Source organism: Fusarium poae, chromosome 4 (assembly GCF_019609905.1).
Source record: "Fusarium poae strain DAOMC 252244 chromosome 4, whole genome shotgun sequence".
NCBI classification, from domain to species: domain Eukaryota; kingdom Fungi; phylum Ascomycota; class Sordariomycetes; order Hypocreales; family Nectriaceae; genus Fusarium; species Fusarium poae.
This window is the reverse complement of record NC_058402.1, coordinates 6,757,740-6,781,901: the sequence shown is the minus strand read 5'-3', so window position 1 is coordinate 6,781,901 and position 24,162 is coordinate 6,757,740. Positions and strand designations below refer to the sequence as shown.

The 24,162-nt window shown below is 47.6% G+C and overlaps 7 protein-coding genes across 7 annotated transcripts; 2 read left to right on the top strand and 5 right to left on the bottom strand.

Moving 5' to 3' along the window:
- Positions 1–529: 529 nt before the first annotated feature.
- Positions 530–2,837, top strand: NIM1 (G2-specific protein kinase nim-1; the record flags this gene model as incomplete). Its single annotated transcript, XM_044856624.1, has 3 exons — positions 530–569; positions 679–1,146; positions 1,201–2,837. The coding sequence occupies 3 exons, from the start codon at positions 530–532 to the stop codon at positions 2,835–2,837; spliced, it is 2,145 nt and encodes a 714-aa protein (XP_044703937.1).
- Positions 2,838–4,630: 1,793 nt separating this feature from the next.
- FPOAC1_012265 (uncharacterized protein) lies at positions 4,631–5,179 on the bottom strand (the record flags this gene model as incomplete). Its single annotated transcript, XM_044856623.1, has 1 exon — positions 4,631–5,179. The coding sequence occupies one exon, from the start codon at positions 5,177–5,179 to the stop codon at positions 4,631–4,633; it is 549 nt and encodes a 182-aa protein (XP_044703936.1).
- A 3,058-nt stretch (positions 5,180–8,237) lies between these two features.
- On the bottom strand, positions 8,238–8,537 carry FPOAC1_012264 (uncharacterized protein; the record flags this gene model as incomplete). The annotated part of the gene is made up of 1 exon (XM_044856622.1): positions 8,238–8,537. One exon carries the CDS (start codon positions 8,535–8,537, stop codon positions 8,238–8,240), a length of 300 nt encoding a protein of 99 aa, XP_044703935.1.
- A 4,163-nt stretch (positions 8,538–12,700) lies between these two features.
- On the bottom strand, positions 12,701–13,018 carry FPOAC1_012263 (uncharacterized protein; the record flags this gene model as incomplete). The annotated part of the gene is made up of 2 exons (XM_044856621.1): positions 12,701–12,893; positions 12,945–13,018. The coding sequence occupies 2 exons, from the start codon at positions 13,016–13,018 to the stop codon at positions 12,701–12,703; spliced, it is 267 nt and encodes an 88-aa protein (XP_044703934.1).
- Positions 13,019–18,300: 5,282 nt separating this feature from the next.
- Positions 18,301–18,504, bottom strand: FPOAC1_012262 (uncharacterized protein; the record flags this gene model as incomplete). Its single annotated transcript, XM_044856620.1, has 1 exon — positions 18,301–18,504. The coding sequence occupies one exon, from the start codon at positions 18,502–18,504 to the stop codon at positions 18,301–18,303; it is 204 nt and encodes a 67-aa protein (XP_044703933.1).
- Positions 18,505–18,861: 357 nt separating this feature from the next.
- Positions 18,862–19,835, bottom strand: FPOAC1_012261 (uncharacterized protein; the record flags this gene model as incomplete). The annotated part of the gene is made up of 2 exons (XM_044856619.1): positions 18,862–19,574; positions 19,631–19,835. 2 exons carry the CDS (start codon positions 19,833–19,835, stop codon positions 18,862–18,864), a joined length of 918 nt encoding a protein of 305 aa, XP_044703932.1.
- A 2,026-nt stretch (positions 19,836–21,861) lies between these two features.
- Positions 21,862–22,230, top strand: FPOAC1_012260 (uncharacterized protein; the record flags this gene model as incomplete). Its single annotated transcript, XM_044856618.1, has 1 exon — positions 21,862–22,230. One exon carries the CDS (start codon positions 21,862–21,864, stop codon positions 22,228–22,230), a length of 369 nt encoding a protein of 122 aa, XP_044703931.1.
- Between the last annotated feature and the right edge of the window lie 1,932 nt (positions 22,231–24,162).

Genomic DNA, 24,162 nt, shown 5'->3' with positions numbered 1-24,162 from the left:
GAAGAAGTGGCATGAAGCAACCAACATATATTGATTTTGTTTCTTTGTTCTCTTGTAAATCTTGAATTACCAACAGAGCCGACGTCACATTCAATTGGGTATGTTATCGATAAGAGCAACACAAAGTACCCGGGCTATCCCCGGTTGGGCTCCATTGGACTTTTAGACGGCGGTTGCCATGGTAGCAACCAGAAACTGTTTACTTCCAATCAGAGCTGAGGCCGTGGGACGACGGGCCAGGATTATTTGGGTCTAAGCTGCAAGTTGCACCATCAACGCAAAATAGATCCGTTTACTTGAAGCTTCCCTTTTCCCTCTCCTCCTTCTCCTCCTCTCTTCTTCAACTCTCACGCCATCTAGTCACTTTACTAACCAAAGCAGGTCGTCTTTGTGCTTTTCTAGTCTCTTTGTTTCTTTCGCATTTATATCTGCAATCGCATTCACATTCACATTCACACTTTCACGGTTTAGCGACAACTTGTTTGAGTGCATGGGTTGAGATCGATACTCGACCGTGAATAACTTCATCATGTCTTCCGAGGACAAATACGAAACGTTGGAGAAGATTGGTGAGTTTATTCAGACAAGAGAAGTCGCTGCGATTATCATTATTCAAACTGCTCGACTTTCGCTTCTATTCTAATTGGGGGCCAATTCTAACTCACCGTCTTCTTCTAGGCCATGGCTCGTTTGGCATCATCCGTAAAGTCCGTCGCAGGACAGATGGCTTCATCATGTGCCGCAAAGAAATCTCCTACCTCCGCATGTCCCAGAAGGAGCGCGAGCAGCTCCACGCCGAATTCCAAATTCTGTCACATCTGCGACACCCAAACATCGTCGCCTACTACCACCGAGAACATCTCAAGGTCAGCCAGGACTTGCATCTCTACATGGAGTACTGTGGCAATGGAGATCTGGGTCGTGTGATCAAGGACCTTGCGCTGAAGGGTCAGAGAGCTCAGGAAAGCTTTGTCTGGAGCATCTTCAGCCAGCTGGTCATGGCACTCTACCGGTGTCACTATGGTGTCGACCCCCCAGAGGTCGGCTCCAATGTTCTGGGCTTGACGCAGGGAAATGCCGCTGCTGGACCCAAGGTTCCGGCTGGGACCATGACTATTCTACACCGCGACTTGAAACCCGAAAATGGTGAGACATTAACCGCATACCCTGTTCAAAATGCAATTGGCTAACCAATTTTAGTCTTTCTTGGTGAGGACAACTCTGTCAAGCTCGGAGATTTTGGTCTCTCAAAAATGATCAAGTCTCACGACTTTGCCTCCACTTACGTTGGCACCCCTTTCTACATGTCTCCTGAGATCTGTGCTGCCGAGAAGTACACACTCAAGTCCGATATCTGGTCATTAGGCTGCATCATCTACGAACTCTGCGCACGCGAACCTCCTTTCAACGCCAAGACGCACTTCCAACTAGTGCAAAAGATTAAGGATGGCAAGTTCCCCGCCTTGCCCGATGTCTACTCTCCCGAGCTCTACCAGGTCATCAAGGACTGCCTCCGTGTGAACCCTGACCGACGACCTGATACTTCAGAGCTGCTGAACCTGCCAGTGGTTAAGCTGATGAGAAAGGAGAAGGAGGTTGTGGATCTCAACAAATCCATTCGCCTAAGAGAAGATTCTCTTCGTAAGAAGGAAAGGGACCTCAACGAGAGAATTGCCAACATGGAGAGGGAGAAGGAACTCATCCGAGAGGAGTTGGACTCATCACTACGGAGAGAGTGGGAGGTCAAGGCGCGACTCGAGATTGACCGTCTCGCCAACGCAGAGATTGAGCAGCTCCAGAACCGATTCGAAGAGGAAGTTCAAGCACGCGTCGAAGCAGAACTGCTGAAGAAGGCAGCATCATATGCCAACTCAAGACCCAACAGTCGAGAGGATGAGTATACGACATCGGCGGGTAAGACCGACTACCCTCACTCATCCGTTGGCGGCAGTGAAGTTGAGTTTCCCTCAACAACGGATCTTACCGAGTACTCCATCGAAAGCCCCGAAGCGTCTCGGGAGACCAAGAAAACGGCTCGCACACCATTTGGCCGTGCGCAAACAATGTTTGTGGGCAACCCTGCCGGTACGCCTATGGATATCGAGATGAACTCGCCCAGTCCTATTGCGATTGCGTCGCTTTCTCTTTCACCGCGTCGCAACGGAAACACCAAGGCCCCAACCGCAGCATCTGGCAACATCTTCGCTGTTAATGCTAACCGAAGTGCTGACAATTCTCGATGGGACCTCCGCGACACTCTGTCCGATTCTGAGGATGAGGATGTTATGCCATCGCCGACACGCAACATCAAGTCTTCTAAGAACCCGTTCACCTCCAAGACTCGCCCTGTTTTGACCTCTCAGAAGTCGGCCCCTATCAATCGGTTGAAATCTCAGCCTTCAACCTCTGGCTTTGTTTCCAAGCAGGTCTCCCAGCCCGAGGCTCCTAGGTCTCCTCGCCGCCTGAGCAAGATCCCCTCCGCCGCAAACCTCCAGGCCGAGAGCAACAACTCCAGCGGAGGAGGCTTGACACGCCAGTCTTCCCTCAACAGGAAGAACAACCACTCGGACGATGGCTTGGGTAAGGTCGCAGCTAAGAACAACATTCGAGGCCGTACCCTTGTCGAGCTTCAGCAAGCTCGGGCTGGTGGCCGCCCCATGAGCGCCATCGTCATGCCCAGCACTGGCGAGAACGTGAGCCCTAAGAGGGCATTCCGAGATCGCATTGGTGCTGAGCGCAAGTCAAGCGGCGACGAGCCCGTGGCCGTCTGGGACCCAGAGCGAGACGAGATGCCTAGTCCTTTCCTGGTACGACAGCGACGTATTGCCCGGGTGTAGGCCGCCTCTGTTAGCAGTCGCATAAAAGAAGTAATGATGAAAGAGGAGTAGTGGTTTTTAATGGTTTTGTTTGTTTTTTACGCATTAGAGGCGAGCATGATGATACTGCTTTTCTAGGGTCTGCGTTACTCTTACATACCTCTTTTACCCGTTGTTTTGATTCCCCTTGCACATTCTTCCTCCCCTCATATGTGAGGGCTTGGAAACGAAACATGGAAAACACTTATGGGCGTTTTTGGCGCGAAATACACACAAAGGGATCATGGCATGACTTGCATGGAATGGGCTCTTGTTTATTTTAATGAATGCTCTGTCAAAGTTATTTGTTTGTTTGTGGACAAGTACAGTTGACATTGTTATCATGATTGATTGATTGGAGGATTAAGTTGATTTGATGATGGGGGGGGCGTTATACGTCTGCGATTGGATTCACCTTTGGGGTTCGGATTGGATTGTCCTTTTTAACTTTTATGTTTTCTGTTCTTTCTAGACGTTGTACAAAAGACAATGATACTTATTCGTAATCTCATGTCTCCAGTTTGAGAATGATTTAGCCCCCAAAGTGTCAGACGACCCAAGCTTGCTGCTCATAGGAACGCATCAGCATATCGAGTTTGGTCATCATCCAATGAGATGATAAACCGGTAAAGTGCATCATCTTTGTGCAGATGAACCCTTGTCTTCTGAAACAAATCAACGTCATTGGGCAATTAATCATCATGAGTATGGATGCATACCCAACTTACACCAACTCAGAAACCCAATAGCTACGCTGGTTGTTAACATCCCGCCTCATTTCTTTAAGCCCAATGAATTAATTAATATTCAATATTGGCTCTCATTCTTGATCATAAATCAGATTCCTTTATCCGGTTTCGATGCCGGACTTGTTCTCTCACGCACGTCAGCACATATTACTATATAGCCTTTAGTGTTGGGCAGCACTGCGTCTCCATCCATATTCAATGCTTTATCCCACCTCGCTTGCATATGCGTGTTCAGAGCTGCACCCCAGAGCCAGTCGTGCAGGTGAGGCGTTCAACTGCGCAGTGACACGAGTTAAAGCGTTCTAAAAGAGTCAGGTTGCGGTGAGAGGCTTTGTATCGAGCACCTTCATTGGCAGGGACATCCATGCCTGGTATTATTGACATCACATCATGAGAATCAGGTTTGGTATGACAGCAGTCTCAAAAGCAAGATGCCGTGGTAAATATTTGCAATGCTAGACAAGATCCAAAGGGGTATTTTCTCCGTGCGTAAGCTTTAAGGCTAGGTTTGTTTGAGTAAGATAAAAAAGAAGAAGAAAAAAGGACTGAAGCAATCAACCAAAAGCTGAAGGCACTCGAATATGCATACAGATAACAAGAAACCCAGGCGCTATTCAACGCCGAACAGCACTAATCCAACCCAAATAAAAAAAGAAAACATGAATAATAACAAAAAACATTAAAATAGACCAGGCCGCGAGGCCAATTCCATCTTGCGTAGACGTAGCGTAACATGTTGTAGCCGTGAGGCTTATCAATCTTCCCAACTTCCCACGTTCCAGGCCTCCTCGATATTTATTCCATCGTAATGCAAGACTCAGCCCGAGCAGAATCATTAGCACGATTTAGAATGAGCACGGCGGTCCTGTTTAACCCGCGTGGGACTTTGTCTCTTTTTGAACACATTTTCCCATCTTTCTTTTTCGAAACTTTTCGTCTTTTTTAAAAATTCGTTTTTACTGTACCAAGAATTGTAAATGAGTGGTCTCTGACCATAATTTGTTGGTGGGGAGGGAGAGTGGCTGTTTAATGCCTTGAGCGGTGAGAGCTGCTGTGACGGTGGGAGTGGCCATGGCTGCGATGGGACGAGGAATGATGTGACGACGAGTGCCGGTGAGAATGATGTCGGCTAGAGCTACCGCTGCTCTCGAGGTCCCTTTCTAAGCTCTCAACTCTTGACCTGTAACCCTTGACGATTTCCTTGATGTGAGCGATACGATCAAAATCCACCTCAAGCTCATCCAGCTGCTGAAGAATCTCGGTATAGCGAGCAATTTCTGCATCGGCGCCACCAATGATCCCATCCGCTTCATCGTACTGCAGTTGAGTAAAACGCTGCGCTTCGTGACTCAGGTAGTTGATCCGTTGCTCGATACTGGCCATGAGGTGGTCGAAGTACCGACCTAATGCAGAAAGTGAGGAGCTGTCAAGTAGTAGAAGGCCTTGGCTACTTGCACGACTGGCGGCGCGCGAGCTGCTGGACCCCCCTCCCAGTGCCGCCTGCCCTTGGCGAAGCAGCTGGATCTCCTCGTTTGTAAGCCCTAGCTGCGTGTCCGGGACAGCCTGTGAAGACATGGCGGGCAGCAGCTGGAAGGGCTGCTAGCTATGGGGCGAGGAGACCAGACGAATCGCAGATTAGGCGGCTGGGATCGATGTTTGGGGGGTCACGTAGAAGTTTTGGGTTTCGGAATCGTCGCAAGACGGAAAATGGGTGAGAGATGCGATATAGGTCGAGCAGGTGGGCGGGGAGAGATTCTTTTGGTGTATAAAACGTCTGCGGCGACTCGTGACATGAGCTGTGTTGAATGGAGAGTGGCCGATGGGCCGGAGAGTGCCTGTCAAGGCGATTGCTCGAAGGAAACTGCGTCGGTAATGATGCCTGGAGGAAGGGCAAGACGTATAAGAACGACGGCGAGAGAGAGAAGTGGTCGAGAATGACAACAACGGCGTAAGTGGGGATGATATCAGATGCGACGATGGTAGGATAGACGAATGCCGTGGTGCGCAGAGCATCATGATATCGAGACCAATACGATCATGAGCATCATCGGTGTAGGTTCAAGGTGGAGTTAGTGTAAAGCTGGATGGAGCTCGAGTTTGTATGGTGGATACTTGTCGGCTCGGATCGAGTTGAGATTGATGATTTCGGGGTAGCTTGTGGTTGTATATCTGGAGGGTCCCAGACCTCGGAACACCCAAGAGAAGAGGAGAGAGAAAGAGAGCCGTCGAGGGTGTTGGGTCTCTTTTGGGGAATGGACGGAAGAAGTGTGATTGGAGAATCGGGGGAGGAACCCAAGTAGACGGACGGGAGTTGGGCTTGGACTTTTGGATGAGGGTGGGGGACTCGGACTCGAACTCGAACTCGAAGCAACTGTGATGTATCGGTACGTATCGTTTCGTGGGTTGCTAAGACGGTTTTCGGTGAGATGAGCAGGGATGATTTGACGAGGGTGTTTACAGAGAATTGCGACCCAAAAGATGTAAAATATTGGTTGTTTTGATGGTAAGGTTTCGATGCGATGCGACGAAGCCTGAAAGGTAATAAGTGTCAATATTAGCGACGAGTAATGGTTGATTATTTGGGCTTGAGATTAAAAGTAAATTAGTCTCGTCTCAGTCTTGGTTTAGAATTAGACAATGATGTTGAATAAGAGATTGTCTTGAGTAAAGGTAGCGTAGGTAGGTAGCGTGATGAGAGAGTGGGAGGGGGGATAAGGATAAGGGAAGGTAAAAAGATGGGGGAGGAGCAGCCCGTGGATGAATGAGATGGGGAAGGCGGAAAGCGGATAAGTGAGAAGTGGTTGCACAATTTAGTAGAAAGTAAGGAAAGAAGGGAAGGTACCTTTGGGTTGGAGTTGCACGTGCAATTGATTGATTCAAAAATCAATTGATCAAGTTGAGCCGCGGTCAAACAAGACTTGGATTCTCAACTGATTGATTGATTGATAATGACAATCAGCAGACAATTTAATAGTCTTCAATGCTGGCTGTACCCGACAGAATGGAGCTGGAGCTGGACCTAGAGGAGCTCTTAAACTTCTCAGCGCATGCGATTCATTGGTAGCGCGCGCTAATTGGAGCTGCTCCCTGTCAATCACTCAAGGTAGATGACGATCACAAAAGGTCAAAGAGCTTCTTTCTTTGCTTTTGGTATCTCTCGTCTTTTCTCTTTTCAATCGGCTGAGAGACGGCACATAAAAAAAGAGACAAAATAGCGAAAGAAGAAGCAAACAAAACGCCAACAGGATCAATAGCGCAATAAAGAACTGGTTATGCTGGGGTGACCAGCTCTACCACTTTGAAACCTGGCCCAGGTCAGGTACGTACCGCAATGTACTGTAACAGTATCAACACCTTTTTAGCCGTGGCCACGAAGGGTTGGTGAGATATGTTTGAGAGTACTCTGTACCTGGACTTGAAACCAGATTATGAACCGTAATAGATCTCGATGGGAAGAGGAGAGACGATGAGTTGAAGGGGGAGGGAAGGAAGAAAAAGCAAAGAGTGGCTTCTTGTATGAAATGAAAAGAAAAGAAAAGAAAAGAGACTCTCCCTTGACCTCTCTCTACTCAAATATCGGATCAAATTTGGTCAGAAGATTAATCGTTATACAGTCCATTTCGGCAACTCTCAACCATGATTAGAGGTAATAAAACATACGACATGAGAGACGGAAAGCAGCCTTAAGATCTAGTCATATTGACCGGTTCTTTTCGACAGATTCTGGTACATACGCCTATGCCTTGCCTCTGCTGAATGAAAGATGTAGGGTTTATCCCAGTCTATAATCCATGTTCAAGCCACCACTTGGATGTGCTGCGGGATATTATCAGATCAGTCACGAACTACTCAAACATGATAAGTATATCAATGAATATGAGGGATAAATTGTATACTCATCCAAGGCTCCTTATCCTCGACACCATCAGCCCTACCTACTGTACCTAAATTGGTAGGTGATATACTAGACTGGACCAGTACCCAGGTAATGAATGTCATGCGCACGTGTATCCCTCGTCTTCTCCACTCACTTGTGATGCATGTACTTTAATTTCAGCACATCAGTCAATCATGACAGATTCTTCTTTGTTCTCTGGTACGACATCCCTCTCTGTGTTTGTGTATTTGAGACAGTACAACAAGCCCAGCGCCTATTGACTTAGCCTGAAACTACTCGTCATCACACAATCCTCATATTCATGTCTCATACCCAAGGCAAAAAAGAAACAATTTATCCTTTTCCTCTCTTCCGCTTACATCAATTTCTGCTCCGTCGATCCGGGAATCGGCTTCCAGCTTCCCCGAAACATGACCCCCTCTCGTTATTGGGTGATATATATGGCGCGCGCCAGACGAAACATCCCCTCCATCTATCTATTCCTGGTACACCAAAAAAAGGATAAACTGCAAGTAATTAATGTCTGATTTTATCCGTTTGTTATTTGCTTGATTTATTTGTTAATGTAGATGCATCTCCTTTAATTTATAGTGCATGCAGCAGATAGATAGATACCCGCATCTGCATGATGCATCTCCTCCCGCTGCTGACCTGCAGCTTCTCTTCAGCCTCACTCGACATGACGTCTATTTGTTGATCAACATCCCCTACGTACAAGTCTAGATCATATGTCATTTAACCTCGGGACACTACCGTATCTCGGTCTGCGCCGCCCCCGCCTCCATATGCATCACTCAGAATTGGGAGGTTATCATACCTCAAGTTCATGCTCACTCCGAACATCTCACTCCCTTTCAGATTTTGCCTGTTTCCTGTCTGTGTCGCATCAAGTGGCACGAGGTCAGCCAAAGGATCAGCCATGTTTAATGCAGCTTGCCGCTGCAAGTAATACCATCCTTGTTCTGCTGTGTTCTGTTCTGTGCTCCCGTCAACTTCATCCTCTACCCGCTCAGCAATCATCCGTAGATCCGCCATTGAGGGCTGCTGTGTAACAGCTTCTCCTATCAAGGCGTTTGCTGCCAGAGTTGCACAATATGCTACTCTACGCTGACGAGATCCTCTATAGATTAACCGGGTGTGAAGCAAGTGCTGTCAAGAGTTTCAGCTCCCTCATCATCAGCATCTACTCAGCACCGGTTACTTTAAGGATGACCAGGTTTCTTAAACCTTCCGCATGGCACCGGAGTCTTATTTCCTGCTGAGCCAGAACAGCTGAAGTACCCCCAACCACATGAAACACTAAGATACGGGACGCTGTGGAATTTGCCAGATCCTTTGCACACATAGCAAACACCATGTGGTTGCATGTCTTATTGTAGATGATTCAAGTACATACTCGAGTGATATTATGCTTCTGGGTTAATACTACCGAGGCAACTGCTCTTTTGTCTTTTTTCATTCTGGTTAATAGTGTGCTGCCAGATATAACCTACCCCAGTTAAGAGTACACATACTGACTAGCAAAAGCTCATGTCGTCGTTGCCCTGTCTTTGGAAGTCCAGGCACACCTTGGGCCGATGAGAGCTTACTCGTGGTAAACTGTCTGATCCGTTTCTATTCTTAGAAAGTACATGATATAGGTAGGATGTAGCAGTGCTTTTTAATCTTTAAAAGTAGATACAGCTTCAGAGTGCAGCAACTTTCTCAGTATAAGCCCAAGTGTACAACAATAAAACAGACAATAGAGTGTTCGGTAAGGTCACAAGACCATACATTCAAGCAGAATTTCAACAAAACCCTGTGTAAAGATCAAAGCTGAGAGAAAACTGCAATAATGCCGTGTTCTTTAGTAATCCTCATCCGGCACGACAGCCAAGCAACTCAGAAAGTACGTAGAATATGTCTTACGACTTGCTCGTGCTTCTAAACATTCTCTGCAGTCCTCTCTATGATGCTGATGTTGTTGAATAGAACAATGAGATTGGGCTCTATATGTGATTACTAGTCTTGCCAATACTGGTCGGATCACACCGGTTACTCGCGTCCCTTAAGCTGGTCTCGCACCAGGAGACTGATATTCCCCTTTACAGCCTACACCATTCCTGACTTGATTCATGGAGGGAGGGAGTGTTATCACGTAACCATAACAGTCACACCACAGAGTACCATCCGAAAAGAAGCGAGTTAACTTTACATGGATGCATTTGATCGACTAGCTCGCTCTTGCATGAGTTGTCAGGCTGTGCAAGGCCATTCATCTCCGCCGTTCCCGTTTGCTATTGGAAGATGAAGTGCCGATTACACTTGTCCCTAGGTTTAGTCTGTATTCTCATCAAAAATCTTGTTCATTTGACAATCTCGGCTGCATATCAGGTGCTGAATGTGCCGCGAAGTACAGAGTATCCCAGGTCTGTTGCCATGACAGTGATGGACGGATATTTTCACTGAAACCGCAGCACTGGTTACCGAAACTATTGCCTAACAGTCATTATGCAGCTGGATCAAAGCTTTTACTTACTAACTGTATGTATCTTGTACTGTGATCATCGGTCTTAGGTAGTATTGGATCGTCGTGGATTTGTCTCCTTTTATGCGGCGTTGTATTATGGCGATGGACCCAACAGGCCGTCAAACGATGGACGACGATAAAGGAAGTATCGTACATATTTTCAGATTTCCATCGTTATTTGTATCATAGTCTGCTTCTCAATCGTTATTCCTGTCTCTTTTTCGATATATGGTCATTGGTTCACTCGCTGCTGGGTATTCTGCACCACCCATCTGAAGTATATCTACCACTCTTCCTCTCAATTCAGACATGAGTTTCATTTCGAAAAACCATTCACCAATCTCAACCTGGGTCTCGGTTTGTCTATAGTGATGTGGGTTTCTGTTTTCTCCTGAAAGGTTATCGTCACTTCCTGGCTGTCTGGCTGGCGCGCAGTGTAACACATCAAGAAAGGTGCCCCTATGCCAATAGACCCCAAATTCAACTAATTCAGTCACAACTGGCTGATTCGCCTTCCAAATTTATATAAGGAGCCTACACACAGGTGACTCAAGTCGGTCTTCCGGGCTTCTTGCCTCTATATCCTTATAGTAGCAGGCAGAGAGCTCATGGACACCCACTGATTACAGAAGTTTGTTCCCATACTAAATGCGGTACACACACTGCACTTGCATGAGTCGCACTTCCTGATCTCCCCAGCCCCTTTCCTACATTCACACATTGCCATATCGTGTTCCTGTTGACGAGTAGCCTCATATGTCTCTTCATCTAATCTTCTACGTTGACAAAATCTACGAATTTATCAGGTTGAAGACACCAATGCCACCTCATATAGCACTTACTATACTCACACTCTTATAGATCAAGTTGAAAGAAAGGTTTATCCAGTTTCCGCTTCCATGTTCAATTTTCCTTTATGCAACTTCGCATCAGACAGGCTGCGCATTGCAGCAACGCATGACTCTGCACATGGATCTGTAGATAGACATTCATACATGCTCAACATCTGAACTACCAGTGATACAATGTTAGTTGGGCTATAGGGTCAATTAATTGAGAGTTTGTTGTTGTCGCCGTCTGCCGAGTTGTGGTTCAGGGTAGCTCAGCACACTACAACACAAGTCCAACAGACATCTTCATCACTAAACATGATAGAAAACTTATACTTTCTGTTAATAGGAGTATTAAAACACTCTAAATTATATGTGGAAGTGTTTTCAATGGTATTGAAGTGCTTGTGGACGAATGGCAAGCGAGTTGCGTAGCTGTAGGTATCCCCAGACCATGACTTTGACTGACAACAACGGGTGTAAAAGACATAGCATGCTTCTTTATTTGTATTTCAAAGTATAGACAATATACCGAATCATTATAAAGCATTATGGATGCTTCTCGATGCTATCATCTTCATACACCATTGTCAATTCTCTTTTGCAAGCTGCCTTGGGCATGTCGCGTACGCTTGAGAGACTCGACTCCCGGCATTCACACTCACGGCATATCTCTATAGCATTCTGACCATCGTATCAGCCATATTCCCGAGTAATCCGTATTGTCATTAGTGGGAGTGACCTTGAACAGTTGTCACCAAGCTTGGGCCGTTCATTGAACTGAGACCTTTCCTTCAGCTTACGTGGTCGATGCCCAAGTTCTTCTCTCGGAACTCCTTGCGACAACTTACTTCTCAGCTGAGCAGTTAGTTAGCCGACCCGAGTTGCTGAAGATTCAGTCGGGAGCAGTGAAGACCAAATCCTATGCATATTCAACAGCACCGACCATCAATCACTTGATTGACGCCCTCAGATCGTGGCTTTCTTACATGGCCCCTACTTCTTGGACCGGTGAACCGGTCTGGAGCTCCGTAGCTCTGTCACTTGTAACTATGCAGCTAAATTCCTATATCACAAACAATCTACAGCACCTGTGTCGACTAGTACCGGCGATCGCCTTATTAACACGAGACACAAAAACGCCAATGCATATAGGCCTAAGCACCCAATCGCGACTTGAAAAACCAATCCACTTTACGTATCTAAATACCAACAACTGTCAAACTAGTATTTCCAATATCTATGATGTCTCGCGATAATCTTCCACGATCCCTTTTGGGGTTAAAAATGGTTAGGAATGAGGCTGGAAAGCTGGTTTCAACTCGAAACAACGGAAGCTGTCCCGTTTGATATGGGCAAACGCCTAACCGAGACAATAGTTTAAAATAATGAACTCGGTTAGCGAAAAGGGAAAGAAAAAGAAAAGAAGAAAGGGAGGGAATTGTCTAAAGTAGCCATGTCTCCGCCAGAACGAAACAAAACATTCCCTTCAGCAACCTCACCAAAAGCAAAAACAACCTCGCAATAAAGACATTCAGGTAATAGTCCAAGCTTTTAGTTGAGGCTTGTGCTGAGTATCTACCCGCGCAGCTTGCTTCTCTGGGGTCAAATTTCCGCAAGGGTTCTGGCGTGTCTCTCTTAGTGTACGCAGCAGGGAGGAACATCTGACTGTGCAATAGAGGCGCTTGAGAGACCAAGTAATTTGGCCAGCCTCGTGAGGCTTTGCTTGTTTGCCATCTGCCCCTTTAAACTCGAATGTCGAGTCGTCCGCTGACACTCCCCGTCGCGTAAAACGTACAGCGTCCAACGAGGGCCCTAGACGACGATCGCAGTATACAGCGTTGATCAGGGGTTATCTGTCACTTTTGGCGCAGCGTGACATCGCGTGTTGTATTTACATTTCGGGCTTTCTTGCTTTTGAAGTGAGAGACGCTTGACCATAAGCTGGCCCTTGCTCCCGAGACCTGAGACGCTTCGGTTCGGCGTGGACCTTTAGTGAGCCAGGGCTTAGCGTCCTTTTTTGCTTTTTTGGGGGCACAGGCTGTGTGGAATCTGCTTATGTGAGGATGATAAAGCATGTCAACGGGCGAAAAGAGTACGTACCGGTTTGAGCAACGAACAGCAACGACATGCCAGGCCCTTGCCGGATGGTATGATTGGAGATCCGTCAATAGCATGACGGATTAATGAGACTTTCTACGCCTGCGATGTCCGAACGAAGCCAATGAAGGCTAGTTCTTAATACAACACCGACAACGGGGAACCGAAGCTGATGGGATTGAATGATGTTCAGTTTCCACCGCTCTTCAGCTGACCTCTATCGATTCCCGAAGTCGATCCCGCTTTCGCCAGGACCAGACATGGCAATGTGACCGAGAAGGAGTTGCATGATTTCTCTGTTATATCCAATCTAGTCAATATGACCCAGTAGGGCGTGGGGTATTGAAGAATTCATTTCCAGTGTTGGCAACACTCCATGACTGTTCAAAGCTTGGCTCAGTAAACTCTGTTCTGTCCTTTACGATATTTGGGATGCGACATGACCTGAGGCAAAAGTGATCACGGAACGTCGAGAAGCCTGACCACGACCCTGTCTAGTGAGCACATCTTACATGAATGGTGCTGCATCGTCAAAGTTTCTTTGCCTCTCCTGAGTCAGTTTGCCGCAGAAAGTTGGCAGCCTGGTCAGATTGAAGCTGGGGAACGTTAGGATAATAGTCGGTTAGGCGGCAAAAGCAAATAGGGATCGCGGACGAGTAGTTGCTTCAAGTAAGGCCTGTAGCATGGCCTGGGCATTGTGGACTCGGGCGGAGCTTAACGTTTGCATGGTAACAGGGAAGAGATAGAAACCCTCGTGGAACAGGGTCGTTGTCGATCAGTATCCTTGATTCACAGAACGGATGAATGACCCTCTAGTCAACGCAATGTGCAGAGTAAACAAGTGGATATCCAATTGGCCGTCGGCATGACCTTGAACGGAATTTACCGTTGGATACATGCCCCGTCGATATGCCACCCTCAACGCCTCAGCTGTGATCTCGGAGTGTTTGAGGAGCAGGACGGATCAAGCAAGGGCTGGGATTGGGTTCAAGAACGAAGGGGCTGTGGATTGGCCTTGCGGTGACTATTGTGCTTGTTCCGCGGGAGATCCTTGTGCACATACAGAAGGTCGCCCGAAGATATCCCATATCGTTTCCAGGAGAATGGGTAGTAGATCGACCATGTACAGCAGGGAATGAAATAAGACCTTGTGTCACATCTCCCATAGGGTGTCCACAGCCTTGCAGATGATCGTTCCCGCGGGTGGTACACTGTAATGTGGCTGATTTGCTGCAACGCATCAGTGAACATGTTGAGATGATGATTTGTAAACACAGGAACTGAAGCATGAATGAGCGATATTTGAGCTGGACTTGATTCGTTTTCAACTGCCGTGACAAGTCATATCCACTCTGTAGTGGCGTTCTCCTTTTGTCTATCTACTAGACCAAAGGGGATAGTCAAATCGATTGAACTTGACTCAAATGCAGTATGACAGCTGACACAAGACAAGGCTTAGTTGACTTGGGCCATCAACCAAGTGATAGTGTCATATAAAGACGGTGAAGGGGCGATGTAACGGTTTCCTGACTCAATGAAGCGAGGCGAAGGGAGTTCCTTGTTGGTATCCGCTGCTGCAGTGCCATTGCGGGTGGGCAACGGAGTATGAATGGAGCGATGCTCCTCCTATATTACATGATTCCGCTTCCATCGCCGCCATCGGGATGCCAAGGGGCCGCGAGATGAGACGCAGCAATCAGAGTATCAGTGGGCGATCTCAGGGGAAGGGAAAAAGAAAGCCTGAGGGTGAGAATCAAACAAGTTTGACAAAGGACCGGCAGTTGTGTAAAAGTTGGTCCATGCGTGCGGCGCAGCGAGTACGATTATGATGACGACGATAGTGAAGGTAATGTAATGTAATATCCAGTAATAATCTCTAGTACCTGCTTTCGGATGAGATGGGATAGGATGGGATGTGGTGAAGTCACGCGATGTGAGGTGAGCAGATCTGAACGGACTAACATCGGTAAACTCATCATCAGATAGGATGGGATGGGATGGGATGGAAAAGATTGGGAAGGAAGGCCCTTTCGTCCCTGCCCCCTTCCTTGTTCTGAGACATAAAAAAAGTTGGCCGATGAGATTGGGTCACTAGGCAGGCACGATGGTAATCAGGCAAGTACGATACGATGCAATATGACAGATTAGTATGCAAGTTTGGGTAGGGATGCCCTCCCATATCTCATCCGAACTCTAAGGCGAGAGAGATCGACTGTTTGTAATTACGCTACGTCGAAGCTTGGTAAATTCCATTGGTACCTAATTCGAAAACTACAGAAGAATTCGGCCAACTTGGGATGATCCGCTCTCTCAGTAGTAGCAAAGAACCCATCTTTAATCAAGCGTAGACCATAAACAAAGCATGGATATTGCAAGTTTGTTGGTGTTGTTGTTGTTGTTGATGTTGTTATTGACGTTGACGTTGTCTTGGGTCCTAACCAACAAGCTTCATCCTGACAGACACATGTTGGGTCTAATGTGGTCGCTTCTCTGCCCGTTTCTGGACTGGACTAGCTTACAATGAGTGCGCGTATGCAGTACATACGTTACGCTAGGTACTCTGCACTACGCTACACTACACTACGGCAGTCAGTGACAAGACATGGAGGGGTGTGGCCCAGCGGCGCGGGGCGGGGATCTCCCAGCAAGGGATCATGATCAGGATCTACCCTGAGTACCTAAGCACAAGCACGAGCACGAGCACTCTACACGCCCTACCTTGATTTATTCACCTACTGCGGCTTAGCGTGTAGACGCTAAAGCACACCCATACAAGGCACCCTTGGAATCTTTAGAAGCACTCTCAGAGCCGGTCTGAAGGGGGGAGTGCAACTATGGTCAAACGTCCGGGCGTTAATCCTCACTGTCGGGATCCGAGGTTCAGTGTGTTACTGATCCAAGTCTTAATCATGAGGATTGACACCAGCCGATTGATAAATGGATCACATCAACAAGATGATTTATCAATACTTTATGCGTGCTATCTATAACATTGACGCGTATGTATTTCGTACCCTATCAAATATTATCCTTTTATTATCTGCTTTCCTTCCATGGATTCTTCAACTCCGATGCTCTAAACAAGCATAACCCTGGGAGAAACACCATGTCTTGTCGTGATCCTTTCAATTTGTAGGCCTCATCCCCCCTTGCGCCCGTTGCAATTCAACCGTCGCAGTTCGAGTCGAGTTCCCCGCTCCTTCCCGTTGTAGCCAGGGGAATTAAACCACATGGCATGGGAGAGAACGTGGCTGTCGATGGGATCCCCCTTCAAACAATAATATCCGTTGTTGTACTATTACCTTGTTAGTTTACTATTACTAAGTCAAGTCAACAATCACTGTTTTCACCAAGGGAACCATGAGTAGAGTCAAAGCGTAGAAGCATGAAAGAAGAAAAACAAGTTTCTACAGCATTTCCTTTTTTTGCATGTTTATGTAATTCCGGATTGCCCGTTGTTGTTTATGTGCACTGAGTGTACAAGTCTGTTGGGCGACACGTGCATTGCGCTCGCGCCTACACACGGACACTTTTCTTTTACTAGGTTGAAAAAAGAAGGGGAAAAAGGTCCAAGGCTGAGGCTATCGTCAGATCAGATCAGACCAGAGCCAAGTTATCTGAGTGGTCACGTCGGCTTCAGCCTTCTATGCTGACATTAGTTTGTCTATCTAACCGCTAATTGACTGTCATCAAGATTCTGTGGTCGGCCCTCCAAGCTATGGATTGCAGTCTGTGCCGCTGCAGGGCCACGTCCATTTCATCTCAATCACAGCAATTAGCGTTTTGATATTCCGCTAACAGATCTGCGCTTTGCTTTGTTAGGAATCCTCCTCGCGGCCCCTTACTCAATGCCCCCAAGTCCCAGCTCTGTTCAAAGAGTTTAACTAAGGATTTACTATTATTTCTTCCGATGCTAGGGGACCGAGTGTCTCAGGCGACGTAAACATACGTTTTACCCTCTTGCTCTAGCTAGGTACAGACAGTGTGATAAAGATAGATCTGTCATTCATTCATTCATTAATCAAGCAATTAATTAATTGTACGGCTTCTATACCGTCATATCACCTCGCTTACGTCCATCACTCCTATCGTCCTCCCTCGTAATTTGCTCAGAATAATATTAGAATGTGATGTATCTACAGTACGTACCAGCCATGCACAGAAATAATAGTAATATGATGTGTAAGGCCCTGTCAAAGATCCAACCAGCAGATCATCACGCCCTTGTCCTTGTCCTTGTCCATCAAAATAGAGAGGTCCTACCCATGTCTGTCTGTCTGTCACGGATGTCGAAATATCCTCCCAAGACATATTAAGCAAAAGACAGGCGGAGTAACAGCCCAAAGCGGTCTGCCCAGTCTTGACATGAGCATGAGTAACACAACCCCAGGTTTACCCCTACCACACTTCATTCCCGTTTTGGGCCACCTGCTACTCTTCTGGTCAGGTTCATGTTCCGCCATCACTCTTTTGTCCAAGGGGACCCAATCTCTCGGGGCATATTTTTTTATTCGTAATCGGACCTTGTGCTGTGCCGTCGTACTGGGATGCAGGCTGTCCTCCTCTCCTCTCCTCTCACCCACCCAGGGGATCTTCTGCAACTGTACTATGTACAGTATGTACAGTAGTATCCGTAAACCAAGGTTGCATTGTAATGATATGATAAACAAATATTACAACCGACCGCGAGTCAACGACGTCACTTCGCTCGACAATATGGATCCCTTTTTTGAATGAATGAGACATGACCCGTTCATGCGTGCGTCAAAGACCCTTGCCCACCACTGCAAATGCAAATGCAAATGTAAATGTAAATGCGAATGGAGACCTGTCATATCTACCGATGTACCATCGAGGACTTCCAAATTGTCTATTGTTAATGAAACCCTCAAACTCAAAGCCAGGGATGGAGCTTTTGTTTCCTAGAGGTGCTACCTACCTACCTACCTGGGTAGTCTTCGGCATCAGCGGTCAGCATTACTAGTCGTTTAATTCTCCCTCGTGGCCAATCATGGTCCACTCTTTTTCCTCTCGTGGTGTCTGACTCTCAAACCAACAGCTTCTGGATAGAATAATGCTTGGAACTTGACTTGACAGGCTACGAGTCCTACTCGATCTTCCAGGGACCTCCCTAATTCCACCTTGATTCTCCTTGTCTTGGCTATTCCCTCGCCGCATCTCATCTACCCAAGCCTAATTAATAGCTATCAGCCGGTGTTATTGCCGCAGAATAATGGATGTTATCCATTTTCCCGTTCTCGGCCATTTCCTCGTTCCCTTATTGGTCAATATACGTAGACATCAGAAAAATCGGGAAAAAGACGTTCCCCCAAACTAATTTAGTTACTGCCTTGAGAGGTTACATGCACCCGAATCGCTTGACGTTCACATTGGGCGAGAAAATATAGTGTCTTTGAATCTTGTGGTATTTGGGTATTCGAGGCTCAAAGGCCTCTGCTATCTTGTTCTGGACAAGCTCAGCTTCAACTATCTCGTCTGCCATCGACATCTTCAAGGCCGATTGCATCTTCTCCAGAAAAGTAATAAAAGTAATAAACGCCATGCAAGATGCTTCGCTAGGTTCTCGAGCCAGTTCCCACCTCTGCGCCGTCTAAAATGACCACAGCTCGTTCCAACAAATAATTGACAGGGTCCGCCGGTAAAGTAACAAATGGAAGAGAAGAAAAAACACATGATACACCGTACTTCTGGCGATACAAACTATCGCCATCAAGTTCCGCTTTTCCCCATTTATCCGCAACGCCAATCCAGTAAATCCTTACAAAGGGCTGCAAAGTGTTCCCATGACACCTCGCAGATTAGATTCATTCAGGTCCGAGTTGTTGCAGCGCTCGTTTCGGCATTGCCTTCGAATTCGTCCCTCTTCGTATAACCATCTCGTCGTTTGAAGATAAGTCCCTCATCCTCTGATCACCGATCCGTTAAACTCGAAGCTGTGGCAACCCCTCTCGTGACGCTTCATGTTGCTGCGTACGCTAAAAGCCTTACCGCAGCCGGCATGTGGGCACTTGAAAGGCTTCTCTCCAGTGTGAGAGTGGCTGTGGATCCTGAGACTGCTGGGTCGGCTAAAGGCCTTGTTGCAAGTCGGGCAGATGTATCGATCCTGGCTTTGTGGGAAAGCTGCAGCGCCAGTTGGGTTGAGGTAATGGTGATGTTGCCAAGGGTTTGAGCCTGACGGAGCAGGTGCTGGCATGGTTACTGGGGGAGGGTATGCTTGGGGGAGAGGCCGTTGGTAGTATGGGTTAAGCTCTGGAACTTGAGCGCCGGAAGGAGGTGGAGGTGGTCGCGCCTGAGTAAAGTAGGCGCCCACTGGTGGGGGGTTGGTGTACGTTGAAGGATGAGGTTGCTGAGTATAAGAAGCTGGAGCGGGAGGAGTTGCTCGAGGAATAGCAGGTGCCGTTGCCTGACGTTGTGCGTCGGCTTCTAGCGGAGGAGTGGTCTCGTAATAGTATGCTCTTGGGGCGGCACCTGGGTAGGGCTGACTGGAGTGCTTCCTTGTAGGAGAGCTGTAACTCTCGAATGAAGTGTCTGTGCTCATAGGCGGTGTTGGGGGAAGGCCTCGATGCGATGACCTGGCCCATTCTGATCCACCTCGGCTGTGTGAAGGAGCAACTATGTAATGGTCAGTCAACCATGTTTGCGGTCATCTAAAGTTGTAAGAAACTAACCTTCAAATCGAGGAGAATGCTGCCGGGAAGTAGGCGAGGATTCGCTTGTGGGAGAACCAGCGTCGGCCAAACCCAAAAGGTTGGAGATCGAAGGCAGAGAGCACTTTTGTTCCTCCATTGGGGGCGAAGGGGGCGAGTAAATATTGCGGCGGGGTTCTTGTTGCGTGTACTGGTTAGGCATAAAAGATGCAGTTGTGGTATGCATTTGTGAAGTTGAGGTGTCTCGGGATTATTTAAGCTTTGCTTGTAGATGTAAATGTAATCGAAGCAAGAGCGACGGTGACCAGTTTATTAAGACAGGTAGAGTGTCGATCTGGTAAAAGCCGTTTGTATTAAAAGGTTGTGAGGAAAAGGGCACCGAGGTGTATTAATGTAAGCCTGTTGGTGTTTTTAAAAAGTCGTGTTCGATATGAAGAGTTGTTTAGAATCTCCTGCTAAATGCGAAATAGTCGGGGGCTTGGGAACTTAAGTAAGTCTTTGGTGTGGGAAAGCAACCTGTCAAAGGGTGGAGGAGACCCGTCTATCAGATCTGAGGGCCGTATACCTGCTTTCATGCGCTCACGCCCCCTCCAAAAGGACCGTTCAAGCGCAGCTGTCACAAATTGGGAGTGGGGCTTTGCCGGTGCATCGAATCCCAGGGATTCTTTGGCAACGGAACAGGGTCGCGAAGGAGACGATAAACAAGGGCAGGGACTCGAGGACTCTGGCTAGAGGTTCCCTGGAGCCGCTCGATGGGTCTAACCTGTTGAGTTTCTGTCGAGCATCTGTTCCGGCAGTCATGTACCCACCCATGGAGGAAATGCTGTGACGAGTCTGGTGGTGATCTCGAGCAGGGTAGGGGCGACTTGCATGTCTGCTATTGTACGTTTGTTCCGGGGGGGAGTGCAAGAAACTGAACCGCGCATCTTTAGCATTGTGGGCGTGGGTGCGAGCGAGATCCACGATTGTGCGTGGTGGTGTGTGTGCATATGTGTTAGAAGGCTTGGCCATGCGCCAGGATGATCGTGGATCGCCCCGTGGTCAAACGGTCGATAGATTGGTATCTCTCCAGGCACCTAAAATACAGAACACTTGGAGGCGGTCTCGCCATGAACCTCCATCCCTGCTGTCTCGACATGGCTTTCGTGGGGTCTCATTTGCCGGCGTCGATGAATCGAAGACAGTTGCATGTTCCCTCGTGTTCTCTCCCCTGGCGTTCAACGGCCGTGCCCTTTCCGCTCAAAAATACTTCCCCTCTCATCTCAATGGATCGTGCATTAAGTTCGCCGAACAAGGCGGTAGTGTTTGTGCGTCGCAACCTTAGCCCCTACCTACCTACGCAGAAGTCATTTTCCGGCGCCGGGACTCCCACGCGCCCGGCCGAGATAGGGCGTCTTTCTAATACTCGGCCAAGCGTGCTGTATGTACCATCCCTGGCGCCGCATTGCATCGATTCCCGGACCACCATTTCCTTATTTGGTATCATAACCGCTCTTAGTTCTCAACTCTCGTTCCATCCTGGTTTCGTCTTCTGCGGTCGACCTGCGCATAAAAGTTGCAGATGCTTCCAACCGCTTACCCCAGAGCTTGTTCAGCCAGCGACCATCAATATTCATTGGTAGTCAACAAGCACATTATTTTCATAGGTGGCATATTTTAACCTCGCTCATGGGCAACAAAAATCTGTAAATATTAAAGCCACCAAAAATATCTGGTAAGGAATAATTTAAAGTCATCGCATCTCGGTAGCCTGCTGGTGCTACTGGTCGCTCGTTGACCAAGTATTGTGCATTCATCCCTCCGATCCCTTCGTTCATACTCGGGGTCGTTTCAAATCGCGCCGAGCGCCCCTGATCCAATCAACAGTTGCGTTTATCACCGTTCTTCGAGTTTGGTGAGAGCCTCTTCGATAAATGAAGACTTTGTTCGTTATAGCCGTTTGCAATCAAGTAATACAATTCCTTTCGTTATGATCGACCATGAGTTTTTCGCTTGTGCAGCAGACACAATTGGCGGCGCAACAATGGCGTGCCGGCACTGGTATTGGTGCGATTGGCGTTTGGGTGGTAGCCACGTTTCTGGTGACCTTTTTGTTTTCACCTGTCTGCCTGTGTCGTCACTGGTAAGCAGGCTAATTTGGATGATCGTCGTTTTAGCGGGCGCCTCCCCTTCCTCGCTTACACTGGCGGGATTGCTTGGCGTAGGGTTCAGGAGGTGGGTGTGTACTTGCTAGCGATCGACCAAGCTTCTTCATGACGAAGAGGGACAAGGGGACGAAGCCAAGCGTTCAGTGCCCTGCCCTTACCCTGCCCTGCCTATTGGCATCTCCAAGCAGTTGGTTCAGAGCAACAACCAAGAATCCCGGCTCGCGAGTCATGATCATCGGGGTTGGCGCTTGTAAGCACGACAGTAACATCCAGATCCCTGACTACAGAACAGGTATTCGCAAGTGTTTCGTCTGGATGTACCAGGAACTCGACCCTGCCGCTTCGAGGAACATCCGTCAAGATTGTGGGCGGTCTAACGCTTTCTCTCGTGGTGAGTACTCAATATTTGGCTTGGCGAATGCTGTCGAGACAAAACAAGACAAGCCGTCCAAGACCGCGCGTGTCAAACCTTAAGCGACAACACGTGCCAAGTCCCTTTGATTACTTTTTGCCATGCGGTAATAGCCACACTGCTGCAAGCCACGCTGGATCGAGTCAGAACTGTATGATGAAGTTTGGTCAATTCAATTAATGATTTATCGGCACATTCCCTCGGCATATGTATGTAGTTGTTTGTGGTCGTCAGATGCTGCGAGATAGCTGCGGCCTAAATTTAATATCCAGGGCAATCGTCCGCCTACCACAGACATTTGTTTCTTGGCCGATAGAATTAGCATTTCTTGGGTTCCATCGACGTCATGGTCAGGATTTGCATTGCGGGATCTTCAGTAGTATCCGTATCTCGAACTCACACAGCAACTACCCTCATTATTAACGCAACGGCAGTTGTAAGACACAGTCGGGCTGGCCGTCGGTGGTTTGTGGGATGGCCAGTGATCAGCGGGGCGTTCTATACCAGCTGTTGTCTCTGCGTATATGAAGATTGCAAAGTGCACGGAATTGCGAGTGGAGTTCGAAGCAACAAATACCGCCTCGAAAAGTTGTCGTTTCCTTGCCGAAACAGACAGTCTATCTAAATTTGTTAGCATATTATTACTAGGATGACAACGCTTTTCAATTGACAACACATGGATGTGATGGTCAGAGCTTGTTTTGCTGTTGTAAAAAGTTTGAATCAGAAGCTGCGAATGGTTTGTGGCTATCATTGAGGCGGTGACCACATGATCAAGACAGACAGGCCGTGATACTTGCATAGCGTTGCCATATTGCGAAAACGCACGACACAACACGACTTGAGATAGTCAAATCCGTGAACACGGGCTGGCCGGACTTAGAATTCGGTTTGTGTACTAACAGAGCACGTCCATAGTTAGCGTTGTCTTGTATCAAACATCACCATGTATCGACTTACCGGTTTGGTTTGTCTGGAGAAAAATTGAAGGCACACTGTCAACCTTTCTCATTATCGCCAGCAAAACCTGAAAGTGTCTCTGGGGCGCATTCGGCATTTGTTTTGTGAGTCTAAAAAAGCCATCACTTGACTTGATGGCACGTAATAACAAATTGACGCATTGGTTTCACATCACGACGCACAGGACACCTCAATTACGTATGTACCGAAATTAGCTGGGTACCAACCGACCGGCAAGCACAGCGGGATGATGATACTGGTGGGATCTGGGAGAACAATAGAGGTGCTGATTGGTGAGAAACGGCTATTTGAGTTCGCCAGGGTCATTTCCAGAACTTCTTGGTGTGAGAACAAGGTTTGGTGTGAGGAGAATCCGTCGATCGGTACCCTGTACACCCATTCGCATGCATGGAGATAGTGTTAGTTATTTATTGCTTAAAAAAGACGTGTGGGATAGGAGGTTTGGGTTGTAGATAGGCAGCTTGGTGTTGTTCACTGATCACAATGGTAAGCCATGGAAAGAAACACCAAGGCGCCGGATGGGTACATACGTCAGCTGATCAGCTCCTTCTTGCTGCAACATTACGATCACCGAGTTGGGGGGATGGACAGCATTGAATCATGGGAATGCATGAGACAGCTCTTTCCCATCATCAACACCTCAGCCAAAAGGAGATGCGTGCAGAAATGCCGCTCGACTGTGGAGGCAGGCACTGACCATTCGACATGCTATATCTCGCCTACCCTTTTGGGACACACCATGTCGCCCGAACATTAAGCGAACTCACGCCCTGAAACACCTGGCCTCGAGCCCCTAGTTACTGCTAGTATCTGCCACAGCTATAGTCGCCTGTAGTAGGTACAGCGATCTGTTTTAATTTACGGACATTAACGACAGATCCTTCCAACTCAAGTTGACGCAAAAACAAAATTTAATAAATAACGTCCATGTTATTAACAAGGCCTTAAAGCATCGACAACGATCGTGCCCGCTTCTTGGCCCCGTTAGCACTTACTGTATCGGAAAACATGTC